General features: G+C 40.0%; 1 protein-coding gene across 1 annotated transcript in view; it reads right to left on the minus strand.

Annotated features, from left to right (window-relative positions):
• LOC122414718 (uncharacterized) overlaps positions 1-15,801 on the minus strand; it is a 153,349-nt gene that overhangs the window by 12,341 nt on the left and 125,207 nt on the right. The window contains exon 4 of the mRNA XM_043426267.1: positions 9,001-9,134. Within this exon, the coding sequence (XP_043282202.1) occupies positions 9,001-9,134 (134 nt within the window). The remainder of the gene's footprint in view (positions 1-9,000; positions 9,135-15,801) is intronic.

Here is a 15,801-nt window from a genome sequence, read left to right on the forward strand (position 1 = left end):
TTTCTCATCACGTGCTTGTTTTTCTTTTTCATTTTCTTTCTTTTTCGAAGGCTCCTGCTTTTGTTCGAGCTTCAACCATTTTTATTTATCGAATAAACGAATTTCCAATTTGTTTCTATTTTATAAAAAAATGCACGCACAGCCCGCCAGAGTTTATATTACAAATGATTTGGCACTCCATATCTAATCCTCTGAATTCTCTGCTTCAGAACTGCCGATCTTTTGTCCAAACCTCCCAATCCAAGATTCCACGTTCTTAGCTCTCTGCGACCTTCGTTCGTCCGACGATGACGAAAAAAAGTGGCAAAAGAAAAATTATGGACTCTGTGGGTTGTGCATAATCTTGCTCGCTACATTTCATCGCTAATGCCCTCTGTCAGACTTTCCTCCCTCCCTGACGGTCTAAGCTTCTATCTCATATTCGCGCTGTTTTTCTTGACTCCACTTATTATCCAACAGGTTTCAGAGATGAAAATTTTTCACCGCGTCATTGGATTCCGTCCGCCGATCAATTTCAGTCGTTTTTTCATGTTATCGTTTTCATTATTGGCACGAGGTTGGAACGTTCGCTTATTAATCATTCTCGAGGATTGAGAACTCGATAATTAATTACTTTATTATGATCGGGCGTATAATATCGCTGCTAAAAACGTCTTTTGTTACTTGAAATATGTTTTTACTTCACACGTGTACAAAAATGCGTTTTGAAAGCTGGTTGAATCTCACTTCCGAAGTTTTATTCGTTTTCCATTTTACGATTCACCCAGTTGCTTCTCGTCAATCCTCGTCCACGGGCACAATTCCGTTGATCGTCATTCGCGATTGATTGACAGCTTACAAATTAACTTTCTCGTCAGACCTAATTGTTATAGAAAAAACGAGCTTAACAAAATTAGACGCCTCAAACGTAAGCAACAATAGCGGCCGTAAAAGCCTCAAAGTTAGGATGGAATCCTTCGGATTTGAGATTCGTGATTTTTCATATGAAGCTAGAGAGAAAATAAACGAAGAAAGCAGTCCCAATGAAATAGTAACGGAAAAATGACGAATCACTAATCTTATACCGATGAAACAATATTGGTGCGTGTCCCATAAGGAATTAAGAGTATGGATCAGTCAACTAATCTCACTTGTTATTTTCGAAATCAAAATTCTTTGATACAGTTTGATCGATTAAAAAAAGGCTCTGTCAGCCTACGCAGAACGATGGCAAAAATCAACTGACAGAGCCTTTTTTTAATCGGTCAAACTGTGTCAAAGAATTTCGATTTCGAAATTTGCAATTATCTCTCTCGCACTCACGGTTGCGATATACCAACTGATCCATCCTCTTAAGCACCACTGTCCACCGTGTAAAATGATCGTATCGCTCGTCGTTGAAAGCTTTACGTTTGACCGAGAATTTTCTTCCAATAAACCACTACGGAAAGGAGGAACGTTTTGTGTCCCGTAAATGTAGCAATTTCTAGCATTGTACAGTCATAATCTCGCTTGTTGAGGAGGAAAGCGTGGAATCCAAGGTTGTAGAGATTGTAGGTAATACCCCTGAATACATGTATACCTACCGCATCCGGTTTAAAGCTTCATAAACCGAGGATAAACTTGCTCATTGGGATATTTTGCCAGTAACCAGTGGATCTGTCCCACGCCTCATAAGAAAATATACCAGGGGAGAATCCTGTTTTATATCCGGTCATTAGATCGTTCATCATCGTCACGGACCACGTAAGTGAAGCTTAACGACCCACGCGATACGTTTGCAGGTCTTCTATAAAGCCGCCTTGCGGCAAGCAGACCGTATTTTATTCACTCGAGAATCTCTCAAAGCTGTGACATATCGTTAATATTAAGTGCAAGAGCGAATCATTCGAGCGCGAATGAATTAAGCACGATACCCTGACACTTTTCATTTTCAAGAACAAAACGCCTGTCGTCTTTGATGAATTTATCTTTTGTAATAACTTTTTTGCTGAATAATATAATCGAGCGAAGTTATCTCGGAGAATATTAATTACAATGATTTATATGACAACATTTTCGTTTACGGATGCGTTCAAACTTTTAAAGAATCAAAAAACGACAATGTGAAAATGGTGGGAGTTTCTCGCAGATCGGATATTCCGAATCGTTGTGTGCGCAAGGGACGAGACTATTTTCCTCTGCTTCTCCCCAGAGGGATTTTCTCCCGATCCCATATACCTTCGAAGGGTTTTTTCCCATCAGAAATATTTATCGAAGGGCATAAAAAATAAAGACATACGACTGTTTTGTGGGTAAAAAGATTAGTGGTCGAACGGACGAAAGTTATTGAGGGAATATGAACCGCCTGGTCACGAGTTAAACGGAAATAGGATATTTATGCCCTTAATCCTGACACGGTGCTCGAAGGGCGAGGCTTTTCTAGAGAGCGAGTAGACAACAATAGCACGAAGATCGTTCAGGACGGTCATTTTTTAGTCCTGATTCGAGGCTCGTGTAAAAATTAGAGAAACTCCAAAATGTATGGAAATCAATCGACAAATAGAAGAAAAAAAATAAAAATAAAGATACAAAATTGAGTCTCGAGTACTCGATATGCATTCAGCGAGAGAAATGCCTGCAGGAAAAAGTTGATAAACAAATCGGACGAGTAGAAACGTTTTCCTTACAAACTTTTGCACTAATTTTCCTTTGCAAGAATTCAAAGCAGCCAGTCGGCAAGTAATTCGTGACGTTTTGCCTGATCCCGAAGTTTCAAACAAGAGGAAAAGATCGTTCGAAGAATCGAGTGCGAGTGCACATAAACTTTTCTCTTATCCGGCCAACGGTAGCTCAAATATTTACGTACGGAAGGAAGCTTAGAATTGGTCGATGCGACGTGTTCCACAATCGAATTACTCGCTAAATATATTCGGCATGACCACAGTTTGAATTTGTCGCTGTGTGCTTCGTTTGATTATTTGCCTTGCTCGAAGGATGTTACTAGTATTTGACGATACAGGCGCACACGGAGGATCCACACATAGGTCTTCCGATTGTCGTTGCAGGTTTCGTCTCTCTGGTTACTTCGAACTATCAAAATACATGGATAGAAACTAGCGTCAACTGAGTTACGAAAGAGCAGTTTCGCCCTCCCGGAATGCTTATTCCTGTACTAATTTCACTACGTACACACTTGTTAATTGACGAGCAAGGTCCATTTACATAGCACAGCTTTCCCCACATATTCTTGTTACGTATGTAACAATATTGTACAAGGTTGGTGTTGTCTGGATTCGGTGACTGCTACGACGACTGAAAAAATTTAATAAAAGTATCATCGAAGCTCCTTCCTTTGGGTAACTTGTGTGGCAGCATCCTTGCTTAATTCATCTTCAAAGTTCATTATTTGTTTATGGGGGACTAATAGCGTTGTGGTATTTGGCGCAATTAGATGCTGACATTTCCAGACTTGTAATAGGGTGAGCTTTCAAGGTCCCAGACAAAATGGAAGACCGAAAAGTCGTCTTTCTCACATCTTGAAGACAAAAGTCATGAAAAAGAGGTTTTCGACATTGTTTTCTGATGACTGGCTTCTCTTTTTGGCTTTACAGGTGCCCATCAGTCCAATTCCATAATCGCGTTACAGTGATCTCAATAAAGATGGGATTCACTAACGAGCGAGCTTAATACCCTCAGGACACTCTCGTGTTCATTAAAGGACAGGTAAGATTTCTCGGACGTTTCAATGCTTCGTTCGAAAGAGACAGCTGTTGAATGCGGATGCAAAGAGCTTTTGAATTATCTCTCTACACTGTATTACCTTTGGCAAAGTGCAAGGAGCCTCGTTATCGCCTATAGTCTCTGTGATGATCATGCCCTTAACTATAAATATGGAGGAGTCTCCTGTTTCAACTGGTTCGTCGGAATGTTATGCATTCCTAAAGACCCTTGTGGAATATTTCAAAGCTACGTAACTGGCAACGTTAACTGAAGTTTCGAACAAAGCCAATGGACCATTCAAACGTCTACCTAAATATTTTCCGCTTCAGGAAAATAATTGAAGGATGAAACTTTTCGGTTCACATTCAGGCGACATTGTTTCATGCTTTTTGCGGCAGGAGGCCGCTTTCGGTGATAACAGTATCCGGGAAACTCTTTTTTTTTGTGAAAAGTAATTGGTGAAAATGCGAAAAATGATAACCAAAGAGAATTTATCTGACGCAAAATGAATGTTTTCGCTCCTGTGATCCAAAAAGTGATTTCGATCATGTGAAATGATGAGAATTTTGGAATTATTTTTTTCTTAGATTGCAAATTCGAAGTCAGCGTTAAGCTGGGACTGGTGCGGCATGATTTTAGGAAAAAAACGAAATAATACGAAAGAAGGTGTAAATATAAAAAAATAAAAAATAAATAAAAAAAAAAAAAAACAACGATGATTCATAACAAATGTCGTTTTTCTGAAACGCATACAGTTTGGAAAAATCGATAATGATTTTTAGTCCGTGCCGAAAAAGAACTGTCGTACCGAAAGAGAAGGGAATGAGGATGACAAATTGAGCAAGCGAGCAGCCCTCGTCACCACTGCTTCGTTTTTTTTGCACGTCCAAGCTCGTGACGATATCGGATATTATAATATCGAGCGTGGGCAAAATACCCTTTTTAATTGTGAGCATTTTTTCCTTGCTGCAGATCTGAGCGGTGTGCAAAGCAAGCGTTTTTTTAACTTCACCTTACCCAGTAGAATTTTCTTCTATCGTTTTTTTTATCCGGCGTTCGAGCTTTCGCTTCATTTATTTTCCAGTCAGTTCCACGAGACTAGGCGTTACCGATTTCACTCGTCATTTAACCGCATTTCCCACTCGCTCGATCTTCGATCCTCCAACTGAGAAATATCTTCATCAAAAGTCAAGTCAAAGCTTGAGACTCGATCGGACTGCAAAGGAGTGGAACGCAAAGGGTCCGATTCACGAAATGTGGGCGTCAAATTTACCATGCACCCTCGATACTTGGAGGGGTCACAGAAACTTCGTGAATTACTGGCTCCTAGAAACAGTTTTTTTCTTTAGACACAATATTTCAAACGGGATTTTTCTTCTTTCAATCATTCTCTTTCCAGCAATCTCAATCGAAACCAGGACAATGGAAAAGACCTTGACAGATATTGAACGTGAGTGGAAGAAAGGCATGAGTCGCTTCTGAGCTCGCACGAAGGTCGTTCGATTGGCTGACAATACAAACGGTCTCACTACTCGAAGCTATCGACTGTCTTAAATGCACGAGTTCATGTCACGGTTCCAGGCTCATGGAAAAGTAATTGAAACCTGAAAAGTTGCATCAACTTTTGTGGAATCATTGAACCGAAATCTCATCAGTGTCGATGCACTTGGTTGGCTGAGCTTCATCCAGGCTCTTGAACCTTCGGGATCGTCATTAAAAAATGGATACTTGTCTCAGGTTTGCAGTAGCATTTCGTCAATCGTTAAACCACTTTCGGTATTTTTTTCATTAAATTCGTGATCTAACCAATATTTTTGCTCGTGACTCATTCCCATTACGCGGAGTCGTTCTCCGATAGTGGGTTCATCGACATCCGACGTTCTCGAAACTTCTTTGAGTGTTTGAGATGGAGCTTCGTTGTGTGCTGCACTCGATTCCTGATCTTTGAACTTCTCTGCTTGTCCTGAATGCTCATTTCTTTCCACGCTCTCAGAGCGTCTAGGGAAAAGCATTTGCAAAGCGAGCGAACGATTTTCTGCATGTTTTGCTTCGGAAAAAGCACATTCACGAGAAGTTCCTGAAATGGCGTCTGACAGCAGCACTTTTGTTCAAGTTAAATTCCATTTTCGCTCGAACATTCGTCCAGTTTCCTGAGCATTTACGAACCAGTGAAAATTTCATTTCTATACTTGATTAAAAAAATTTACATTTTCTTTCGGTCTGAGAAAAAATGGATCGTGTTTCCCCAGCGACCAGGCAAATGAAAAGGTCACAAGCAACTCTTCATTTCGTTGTAAGTGTTTTATAGAGATTTCATCTTCAAGAAAATAATTTGCATTTTCTCTTTAGATTTTGGACGATGAAACCGACATCTGGGGAAGTACTTCAAAATTTTCAATTCGCCGGTCTCGTGGTAATTGCTATACGTCGATAATAATACAGAGAATCTTGTTCGTGGCGGCATTCGAGCGGGTAATCAACATGCCAAATCGATTACGAACAAAGAGAGGAGAGCCGAGCTCATGTGTCTCGTGCTGACAGTGCGAGCGTCTCTCTAGTGGCCGGACGAAACGTAATTTGCCTTTGATTACTGCGATAGTTGCTCAATCAAGTCCTCTCACTCCTGTAGATCGTTGTCACACGATACATCCCAGTATTATGTCCTGACGCGAAGGAATAATTTGAATTTTAATTAGCCATTAGTCATTAAGCCGTATAAGCTCAATCTCATTTAGCTCCAGCCGATCGAATTCTAAGTTTATTATCCAGTTTGTAACCATAAATGATGTTTGATTTTAAGGATTAATTACAACGCGATTCAACTGCCTTGTGTTACTGCATTTTCCAGGCAAAATATATTTTATGGATAAAAATCTGTCCTTTGAACAAAATTTGATTGAATGTTTTGCTTGTTTCTCCCAAATTTTCCTATCCGTTCATTATTCGAGGAGACCATCGAGTCGGTCATTAACGAAGTCGCTCGAAAGATTTTTCAAATTCGTGTCAACGTCTAACGAATGAAGTGTCAATCATACTTGACGATGTCTGAACGATCATTATTCATATCCTCGTTGAACTCACATTCTAAAAAATGAATCAACGAGCGAGCCTTCTCTCGACCATAAATTACGTTAAAATCAGCACACTCGAAATAATTGGCAATTGAAAGCTCCTTCGCATTGAACCTGCTTGTAACGATGGATGCAGTGATGCTTTCCAGTGGCTCATCAAAGCTCAACAACGCAGAGAAGTGGCAGTGCATCGTTTCGTCACACGTTCAGCTGCATGGATCCGAATTCCTCTATATTTCACGAGGACTTTTCACTTCAAAGAGTATGGAAATCGATAGCTCTTGCGTTCGTCGATTCCCATCTGTAATGAGTTCGGTTGTTGTTTCTTGTTTTGGTTTTCGTTTACATTTTGATATTGTGCGACTGATACTAATCAACGTTTAAAAATTTGTGTATAATATTTTTGTCATCGAATTGATTGGAGAATTGATCGACGAATTTTTCGTATTAAGTAGCGACAAGTGATCAAAAGGTGGGAAAAGAGTTTTGCTCGTTCAACGAAATCCTCGTTTTGGCACGACACGAAATTCGTCACAATTTTTTGATTTACCACATTTTTTTGTCGAGTCCGCCAATTCTTTTCTTCGGTGAAGGAAAATTTGAATCTTCTCGGCTTCACCATACATACGAGCACCAATAATGTCGTTTGGATGACAATTCTCCCGGTTAGAAAAATAAAAAAAGTATAGACAAATGCAACAGTCGAGTGAGGCACCTCTAAAAACGGAAAAACGAGCTCATTTTTCAACAGAATTTCCGTTTTATCAATACCGAAAGGAAACATTGGTGAAAGCGGATAAAAAGAACTTTTTGCATCAGTGTCTGATGCGTACACGTATGCCATGTGAAGAAGAGTGGGTAAAGACTCGCTAGAAAAATATGGTGTCGAGGTGGAAGAACTGGATCAAAGTTTTTTTTCGGTACTGCACATGCGCTTGAAATTGAAGAGTTTTGTGCAAGAACGAAGGGCTAAAGCGTGACAAAGTCAAGCACTCTCGGAGCTTCGTCAAGCTTTCTTTTCAGCTTCCCTTTGGCCCGAAACTTGGTTTGTTTTTCATAATTCATGCAGTGCAGACATTTTTTCCTCTCTATACCTCTCTCTCTCTCTCTCTCTCTCTCCATGTATAATAATCCATGCGTACAGCGAATTTTTCGCGTATGTATGAAAGACAACTTTTTCTCATTTTTACCGAGGGCTTCGAAATGTATCAAATCGTATATTCATAGATCTACAAAGAAACGTGAATTTGTTCAGTCATAGAGGCGAATACGAGGATTTATACGTTAAAACGAGAGAATATTCCCGGTGCGAAAGAGTGGATCCGAGAGCGATGACATCAAGGGAGAGAATAATGGAAAAGCGATTTTTAACGAATGCTCCAGTTCGAATTCATCTCTCCAGGCACCCAGACTAGATTTCTCGTCGAATTTATCCTACAGGACTATCCAGAATAGATGAAAATATTTTTCAATTTCCACGATGATGAGCGACCATTGTAGATCAACAGTTGCTTCTTCTTTGTCTATAAAATTATTTATAAAATTTGGGTACGTGACAGAAATTGAATTGTTACGAAAAAAAATCAGTTTCATATCGTGGTCACCACAAGAATTTGTTTTCATTTAAGATCTGCTGAAAATTCGTGAAGCATTGAGAAAAAAAGTTGCATCGAAGCGGAGTATAATGAGCAACGAACGGACGTTCGAAGGATCATTTCGCAAAACCCGAGAGTCGAGCTCAATTTGAAACGCCCTGCATGGAAGTACGTGTGAAACGAATCCCTCAACCTCATTCCCATTTTGTCCAGGACGAGATTGTCATCGTTGGAGTGTCGCGAGAGGGTCGCCACAGTTCTCCATTGTGTATGCTCCGGAGCGTAAATATAAAGCGAATCATTTTTTTTTCTATTCTCATTCCACGTTTTGAGCAACAACGCGATATTATTTCGGAGCATGTTGTCCGATGGGCGACAAACTGAGAGTGGGGAACACTGAATTTTTCATTTCGAATCAAGTTTATCGTTTTACCGTTAAATTATTTTCAAAGGGATTCCATCAAATCCGCACTCGATAAATCGAATTTCCATTCTCAGCAACGTACTTAAAACTGTGAACGCGTAAACGAGGATGAAAAATCTGCGTGGATCAATCGCGTTGAAGCTTCACCTTGTTAATTATAAATTTTCCCGATTACATTATTTCATGCATTTTTATTTATTCTTTCGTAAACTGTTAATATTTCACTCACCGGTTTACCGTTGATGGTCCAGTGGAGATTTGCTTTGGGGACGGAGGGCCATGCGCTACAGTTTGCCGTCACGTTTTCCCCGACAGCGTAGTGAGACGAAAGACCCGTAATTTCAGGACCTCGCTCAGGAAGGGCTGAAACGTAATTTCATCGCGTTGGAGAAATGTTGTTTGCTTCGAGTAAGAAAACGAGGCAGACGCGCGCACACACACACACACTCACGTACATACATTTATAGTGAGTTTTTGGGTATAGAATTCGCAGCGAGGCAGGTCAGCCAGTTCTTGTGAGAGGTTACATAAGGTACGTTTATGTATGTATATATAAATACGAAAGTATGTGCATGGTTTACAGGGAAGAAAAAGTGAATTTTTAATGAGTCTGTGCGCTAAGGGTCTCCCGGATTCCTGTCAAATTTTTTCAGCTCCATTCTCTCTTTCTCTCAGCCCAAGGTGTCTCCTTTGCTCTGCCACTTTGCTGAGGTCTGTGGCATCATCGGCTCATGAAATAATCGGCTAAAGATGATTGCGTCGTTTTCCTTGGCAGGAGACATTTCGTGAGGATTTCTGAGAGGCGAAACGAGCGAGGATATCGTTGTGTGGAGTATTCGGAGCAGCGTGCAGTTCGATGGAGAGGAAAAATCTACGCGCCGAAGAAAAACTGTTTTTGAGGAAAATAACGGGAGTCGTTTTTCCTCGCAAAGCATTCTTCCACCCGTCGATTTTTTAGTCCCACGCTTTTCGACGTTTCGGTACTGTTTGGCTGCAGCATTAGAGCGTGGAGATTTTATTCCTCTCATTTGATCACGTTGACAAAGCCTCCTTTATGAGAGGCAAAGAAGCGAAATTGAGTTTTCGCTTGCTCTCGTCAACGGAGCTTTATTCGATTACGAGCATAACGCCCCGCGTGCGCGCGGCCTGCCTGAGCGTCACACTCGTCCGCGGATTGATCGGTCATTCTGTTTATCGCCCCTCTCACTCCTCCGTATACATTAGCGAATAAATATGTCGATTTATTATGTACGTGCACGTGAAGTTTATGTTGGAGCGCGTGTTGTGACTAACTGCTTTAATTGGCACGTCGGATTATGCGAGAGATATTCGGTACAGAAGCAAGAGCAGAGCCTTTACGAGTGCCTCGGTATATACACAGCATGCTCGTTTCGCAGGTGCCTCTTCATTCCTCTAGATTCAACCCCTACCGCCCGAATTTCCTCGCACCCCGAGTGGCTAATTCACCCCAACAACGAACTCTCAATTAAATATCCGTGCATTTTGCCCACTGCGCGCCATTTGGACCCCCCACCCCCCCACCCCCAGCCTCCCCTTCCTTTTCCTCTTTAGCACGAATACCCCTTAATGTTCATTATAGTCTGTATGAACTACGTGCTTAATTGGACTGTGCATTCCTCGCGGTACCGATGAACAACTTTCTCGAAGAGTCAGACGTTATTCCGGTTCGGGCGAATCTATCGAGCGAATTGTTAACATACGATAGTAGCTGGAGGGCGCTACTTAAAATTATTATGGGAGCGAGTATTTTTTAAAGCTAGTTTGATTGAACATTTTTTTAGAAAATAAACATTTTTTCTTCAGCACTTTGTAGCTCGTGAGTGCGTTGGAAGTTGTTTGCTTCGTGTAAACACTATTTATGGGGTTCCATGTTGGATTTAGTGTTGCGAGCTCATTCAGAAAAAATCTGATTTAGGGGAGAGAGTCCCGCTCTTAGCCCATATCTATTGATTCTTTTCAAATTTTAGTAAAGTCGTAAATACGCACATGAAAGTAAACACCAACGTGCATGATATTGAGTGTATTAATGCAGCAGCGAACGATGTGAAAACAAGAAAGTTATTTTAGTTTTGATAAATTTGAAAATTCACCATTCGAAGACTGGATTATGTGAATCGAGTGTGAAACGTGGAGTCACAAAGTTGCACAAGTGAAAATACGAGTCAAAAATGTGTTTGCGATGTGTGTAACAATTCGTAATGCAATCTAGATTCGGCCCAAAGGCTGTTCGTAATTATCCCGGAGGTTTGGGGTAAATCCGAATTTTATGGAGCGTTGTTTTTTGCTAAATCTCTAGCAATTTTTTCATCTATTTGTTAAAATTTACATCGGAAATTGTAAACAAGATATCGAGGAGTAAAATAGATCGAAAATTTATTTTGTAATTTCAACACACGTGGTTGGTCGTTAATCAATTTCTCTTATAGACGGTCGGAATGACGCCAATTTTCTCTTAAGGAGGGTGGATCACGAAATCAAAATAATCAGAATTTGATCAAATTTGGTGATAACATTCTTTAGCATCAAGTATACAAATACAATTTTTTTCAAATTTTTTTACCACATGGTTATCGAATAATTGAGCATTAAATCGAAGTTCTTATGCACGAGATGTATAACTGTATACATGTAAACTCTATGCTTATACACGTGAACTTTAATGTTCAATTACTCGAGAGCTATGTGGTAGAAAAATCTAAAAAAAATTATATTGTCTTATATGTTGTTAAAGAATACATTTACCAAATTTTATTAAATTCTTATCATTTTGAAATTCTTAATACTTTTAACATGGCTTCGCATGGCAACATTGTATCGTCGTGATCCACCCTCCTTAAGGTTGAAAAAGTTGGGAACAGTTTTTTGTTGTGATTTTGTCTTGGGGCAAGATGGTCAGTGGGCTGAAATGATCGGTTTCGGGTCATCAAATTGATTGAAATTTTTGTAGCTTTTTTTTATAAAATTGGAAACTGTCTAATGGAGGAAACCCTTTCGTCCGTTGTAGGAAAGCAATGTGATTGAATATTTTCACTTTCCACGGATAACTACGTTACAGAACTCTTTCCGGTGGATTCGAAATGGCGAGCGAACGGAAAATTACGCCGATTGGATAGTACGCCGACCGCGGCGCGCGGTACGTATATTTGCGGAAAGAAGAGCGACGAGAGTTTCGATCGCTTCGCGGTCATAGAGACCGAGACAGAACGCATCTCGTCAGCGGTAACGAGATTAAAGATCAACGGGATGCTGGCAGGGAATTAATCAGCGGGGATCGCCCTAGAAATCCTGCGATTTTCATCCGGCGAGAGCGGTACTTTTATAATTGTGAAATCGATAAATTGCTTCAGACTGAACTCGACTAGAAATAACTAAAATTCACAAAAAATGTGAAATTACTGAGAATAAAGTCATAAACTGATAAACTTTTGATTTAGTGGAGCCTGAAAAATTGATAGCTCAGATGTTTCAGTTAATCTCATGTACCTGGGCTCGCCACATACGCGACAAAGGAATGGATACATAAAAAGATAACGAAGGAATTATGATTCAACGTCAGTCACGTGGTGTTTGTTGCTTCCTCATCAAACTTGGATTTCCTGAAGCGAAGAATTTTAAAATCCTGATGCCAAGACGATTTTTTTCCCCCGTGCCTGCGAGTATTTATGATTGAAGTGTGCAGAGAGATTTTAATATCGAAAAGTGATGGAACAATTTTCTCGGGTGTTTAAAGAACATACGAGGATTATGAGAGCGATAAGCACGAGGGCAGGATAGCGGGCTCCTGTATTCTTCACTCTCGCCTCTTCCTCGATCGGGCCACGGTATATTACGGGGTGTTATAAAGCGCGGGAGAGGAAATAAAGCGAATAGATATGAAGAGAAAGACAAAGAGGGAGGGAGAGAGAGCGAGAGAGCGAAAGGAGTCGATAACACGTTGCGTAAACGTTCAGCGACGCTATATTTACCCCAACCCTATTTTCCCTTCGATCGTTTTCTCTCTCCTTCCACACATACAAACCCCTTTTATTCGACGTCGGTGAAATGATTTCATAGGTTAAATTTACGGGGTGCGTTTAAGCGGGTTCTCGTCGAGAGAGCTACGGGCATTATCTCTCCGCCCTCTTCAGCCCCCACGCTTCTCCCTTTTCGGCTAATATTCGATGGTGACTATGTTTCCTCGAGCGCCTCTCATCATCTATTTTATTTGAGACTGCTACCCTTCTCCCAGCACTGCCTCGATACCTGCTCATTCACTTATCCAGTTGAATCAGAAAATCCGGCCTGCTCTCGGTAATTCATGAGCAAGCGGAAATACAACGAGGACCCAAATTTTTTGACTCAAACCCTACACGGAGAAAACCAGGCCGAAAATTCTAGAAGAAAGTACTAGAAACATAGTAGCTCGGGGACAGTATATGCGTACTGGATTGTAGCATTAATTCGCAAAAATTGTTTAATCCACCACAGTTAAAAGACCAATGAGACCTTTTATTTTGAGACTCAAGAGTGTTTTTCTCTATAATCATAGTAAAAAATGTTTTCAGTCACTTCAAATGTTTATATTGTCAATTATGCGGGGGAAACTCTGAAAAAAAACTATATGTATGGTAAAATGTCACACGTATTCGGTGTAGTTTACTCCTTTGCTCTTACAGGCATGTATTTTTGGCATTCGCTGCCTCTCGACATTTCATCATCGTCTACACTTTCTGCTTGAACTCTTGAATATCTGCTTGAACTTGTAATGATATCATGTTCATCAGTTGACGTCTTACTCGATCGCAGCTTTCTTTGTTCGTTTATTCGGTTTGTGTGTGTCACAACATATTTCAGCTTATTTGAACTTACGTTCAAATATTCAAATTCTTTCTCCTGTTCTTATATCTACGACGTTCCTCTCTAGTAATTCTATCCTGGCGATTTACTCACTCGTTATTTTTCTAGTTTTGTAACCAGTTTAGCCTTAGCTTATTTTAACAATGTTGCCATGCTAAACCATGTTGAAAATATTAAGAATTTCAAAATGATAAGAATTTAATAAAATTTGGTAAATGTATTCTTTAAAAATATGTGAGACAATATGAATTTTTTTAGATTTTTTTACCACATAGCTCTCGAGTAATTGAACACTAAAGTTCACGTGTTTAAGCATAGAGTTAAGGAGGGTGGCTACATTCGTCAAAATGATAAGAAATTTATCAAATTCGGTGATAATGTTCTTCAACATCAAGTGCGAAGACACAATATTTTTCAAAATTTTCTTCTACTTAGTTATCGAGTAATTACGCATTAAAGCAGATTTCTTATGCCCGGAATGTATACCTATTTATATGGAAACGCTATGCTTATATACGTGAACTTTAGTGATCAATTACTCGATAACTATACAGAAGAAAAATCTTAAAAAATTTGTATTGTCAAGTTTGGCACTAAAGAATATGTTCACCAAATTTTATTAAATTCTCATCATTTTGAAATTTTTAATGTATTTAACATGGTTTAGCATGGCAACATTGTATCCTCGCTAGCCACCCTCCTTAACATCTCGTGGATAAGAACTTCGATTTAACGCTCAGTTATTCGATAACCATGTGGTAAAAAAAATTGAAAAAAATTATATATTTGTATACTTGATGCCAAAGAATGTTATCACCAAATTTTATCAAATTCTGATTATTTTGATTTTGTTATCCACCCTCCTTAAGCTTCTCCTAGTTTTTGCCCTTCCATTTCTTTCTTGCCGCATAACCTAATTTATCTTCTCATCTAATTGTGTCCTGTCGATCTATCTCGTTCTCTATCTAGTTATTTTTAGTCCAAGTTACTTCAAGCTACTCGCTGTTTGTGCTTTTTCTTCCTTATAATCCAAGTTTTTTTCGTTATATTTACTCTGTATAGTGTCCCAAAGCCTCGCTAAGGCATAAATGGATAATCAATCGATGAATCAATATTCATGTATTTATCATAGAATTTACTATGCTGACAGTAAAAATTTGTGATATACAATACATTTCTACTTATCAGTAAGTGCTAGTTTAACACGATAAATTAAAATAAAACGAAATATAGTTCCCACGTGCATCACTTTTTGCTATCCACATAAAGCTGTTTAGAATCCAAAGGAGGAAAAATAGCAAAATTCCAAAAATACTATGCTGTTTGTAATCGGTACCCAAGTACTTTGAAAATTCTTGAAAAATAATATATTCCTCACTATACAAAACGGATCCGTTTTCTCCGTGTAGAAAACATTCACAATCGGCTCAACGCATCGGCCAAGTGAGGCTCAGAGTTGGCCTCACTTGTTGAGCTGATTGCGAATGTTTCTGAATAAGTAATCCTGAGACGACAAAGCATTTATTAATCTTTGCCATGAATTTACGGCAATTAGAAACGCTGTTACGTTGGTGCGAGTGTTGTGGGACTTTTCAAAAATGTACTTGGCCAGGGTTCGATTTAGCAGAGCGTTGAGTCGCTTTCCCCGTTTCCATTATCACTGACGTTTCTTTTCGCCTTGATTTTTCTGTAATTTCCTCCTCAATATCCCGTGGCATGAACGTTTTAAAACCGTGCACTGTACACTCGGTGCGGCCACAGCGCGGAAGGACCAATCCGCGATGTCTGGTTCACGAACCGCCTCGCGCGCATATCCCGCCGACAACGATACTCCATCATCCGGTGAGTTCCTCTTTGCTTTTTATCCACGTGAGAAGATAAAAAAGCCTAAGGACGCGGAGGACTCCCTGGAGAAAGCGGAAGTAACCGGCAAGTTTTTTCCATCGGGGCATGCAGCAGGGGCGAGCGAATCGAGGAAAGAAGCAAGACCACCGCGCGTATTCCAGCATCATGACGACACGCGAGAAAGCCTCTTTGCGCACGGCCTCTTTCTCCCTCGCGCCCGCTCCTTTCGCGAAATGGAAACGGGTTACTTTGCCGGAAGAAATCTGACGTCGTTTCTCTCAGTTTTTCCTTCTTTACACCATTCTCTTTGAGCGTCGCGCATGAATAT

The sequence above is a fragment of the Venturia canescens genome, chromosome 8 (assembly GCF_019457755.1).
Source record: "Venturia canescens isolate UGA chromosome 8, ASM1945775v1, whole genome shotgun sequence".
In the NCBI taxonomy this organism is placed as follows: Eukaryota; Metazoa; Arthropoda; class Insecta; order Hymenoptera; family Ichneumonidae; genus Venturia; species Venturia canescens.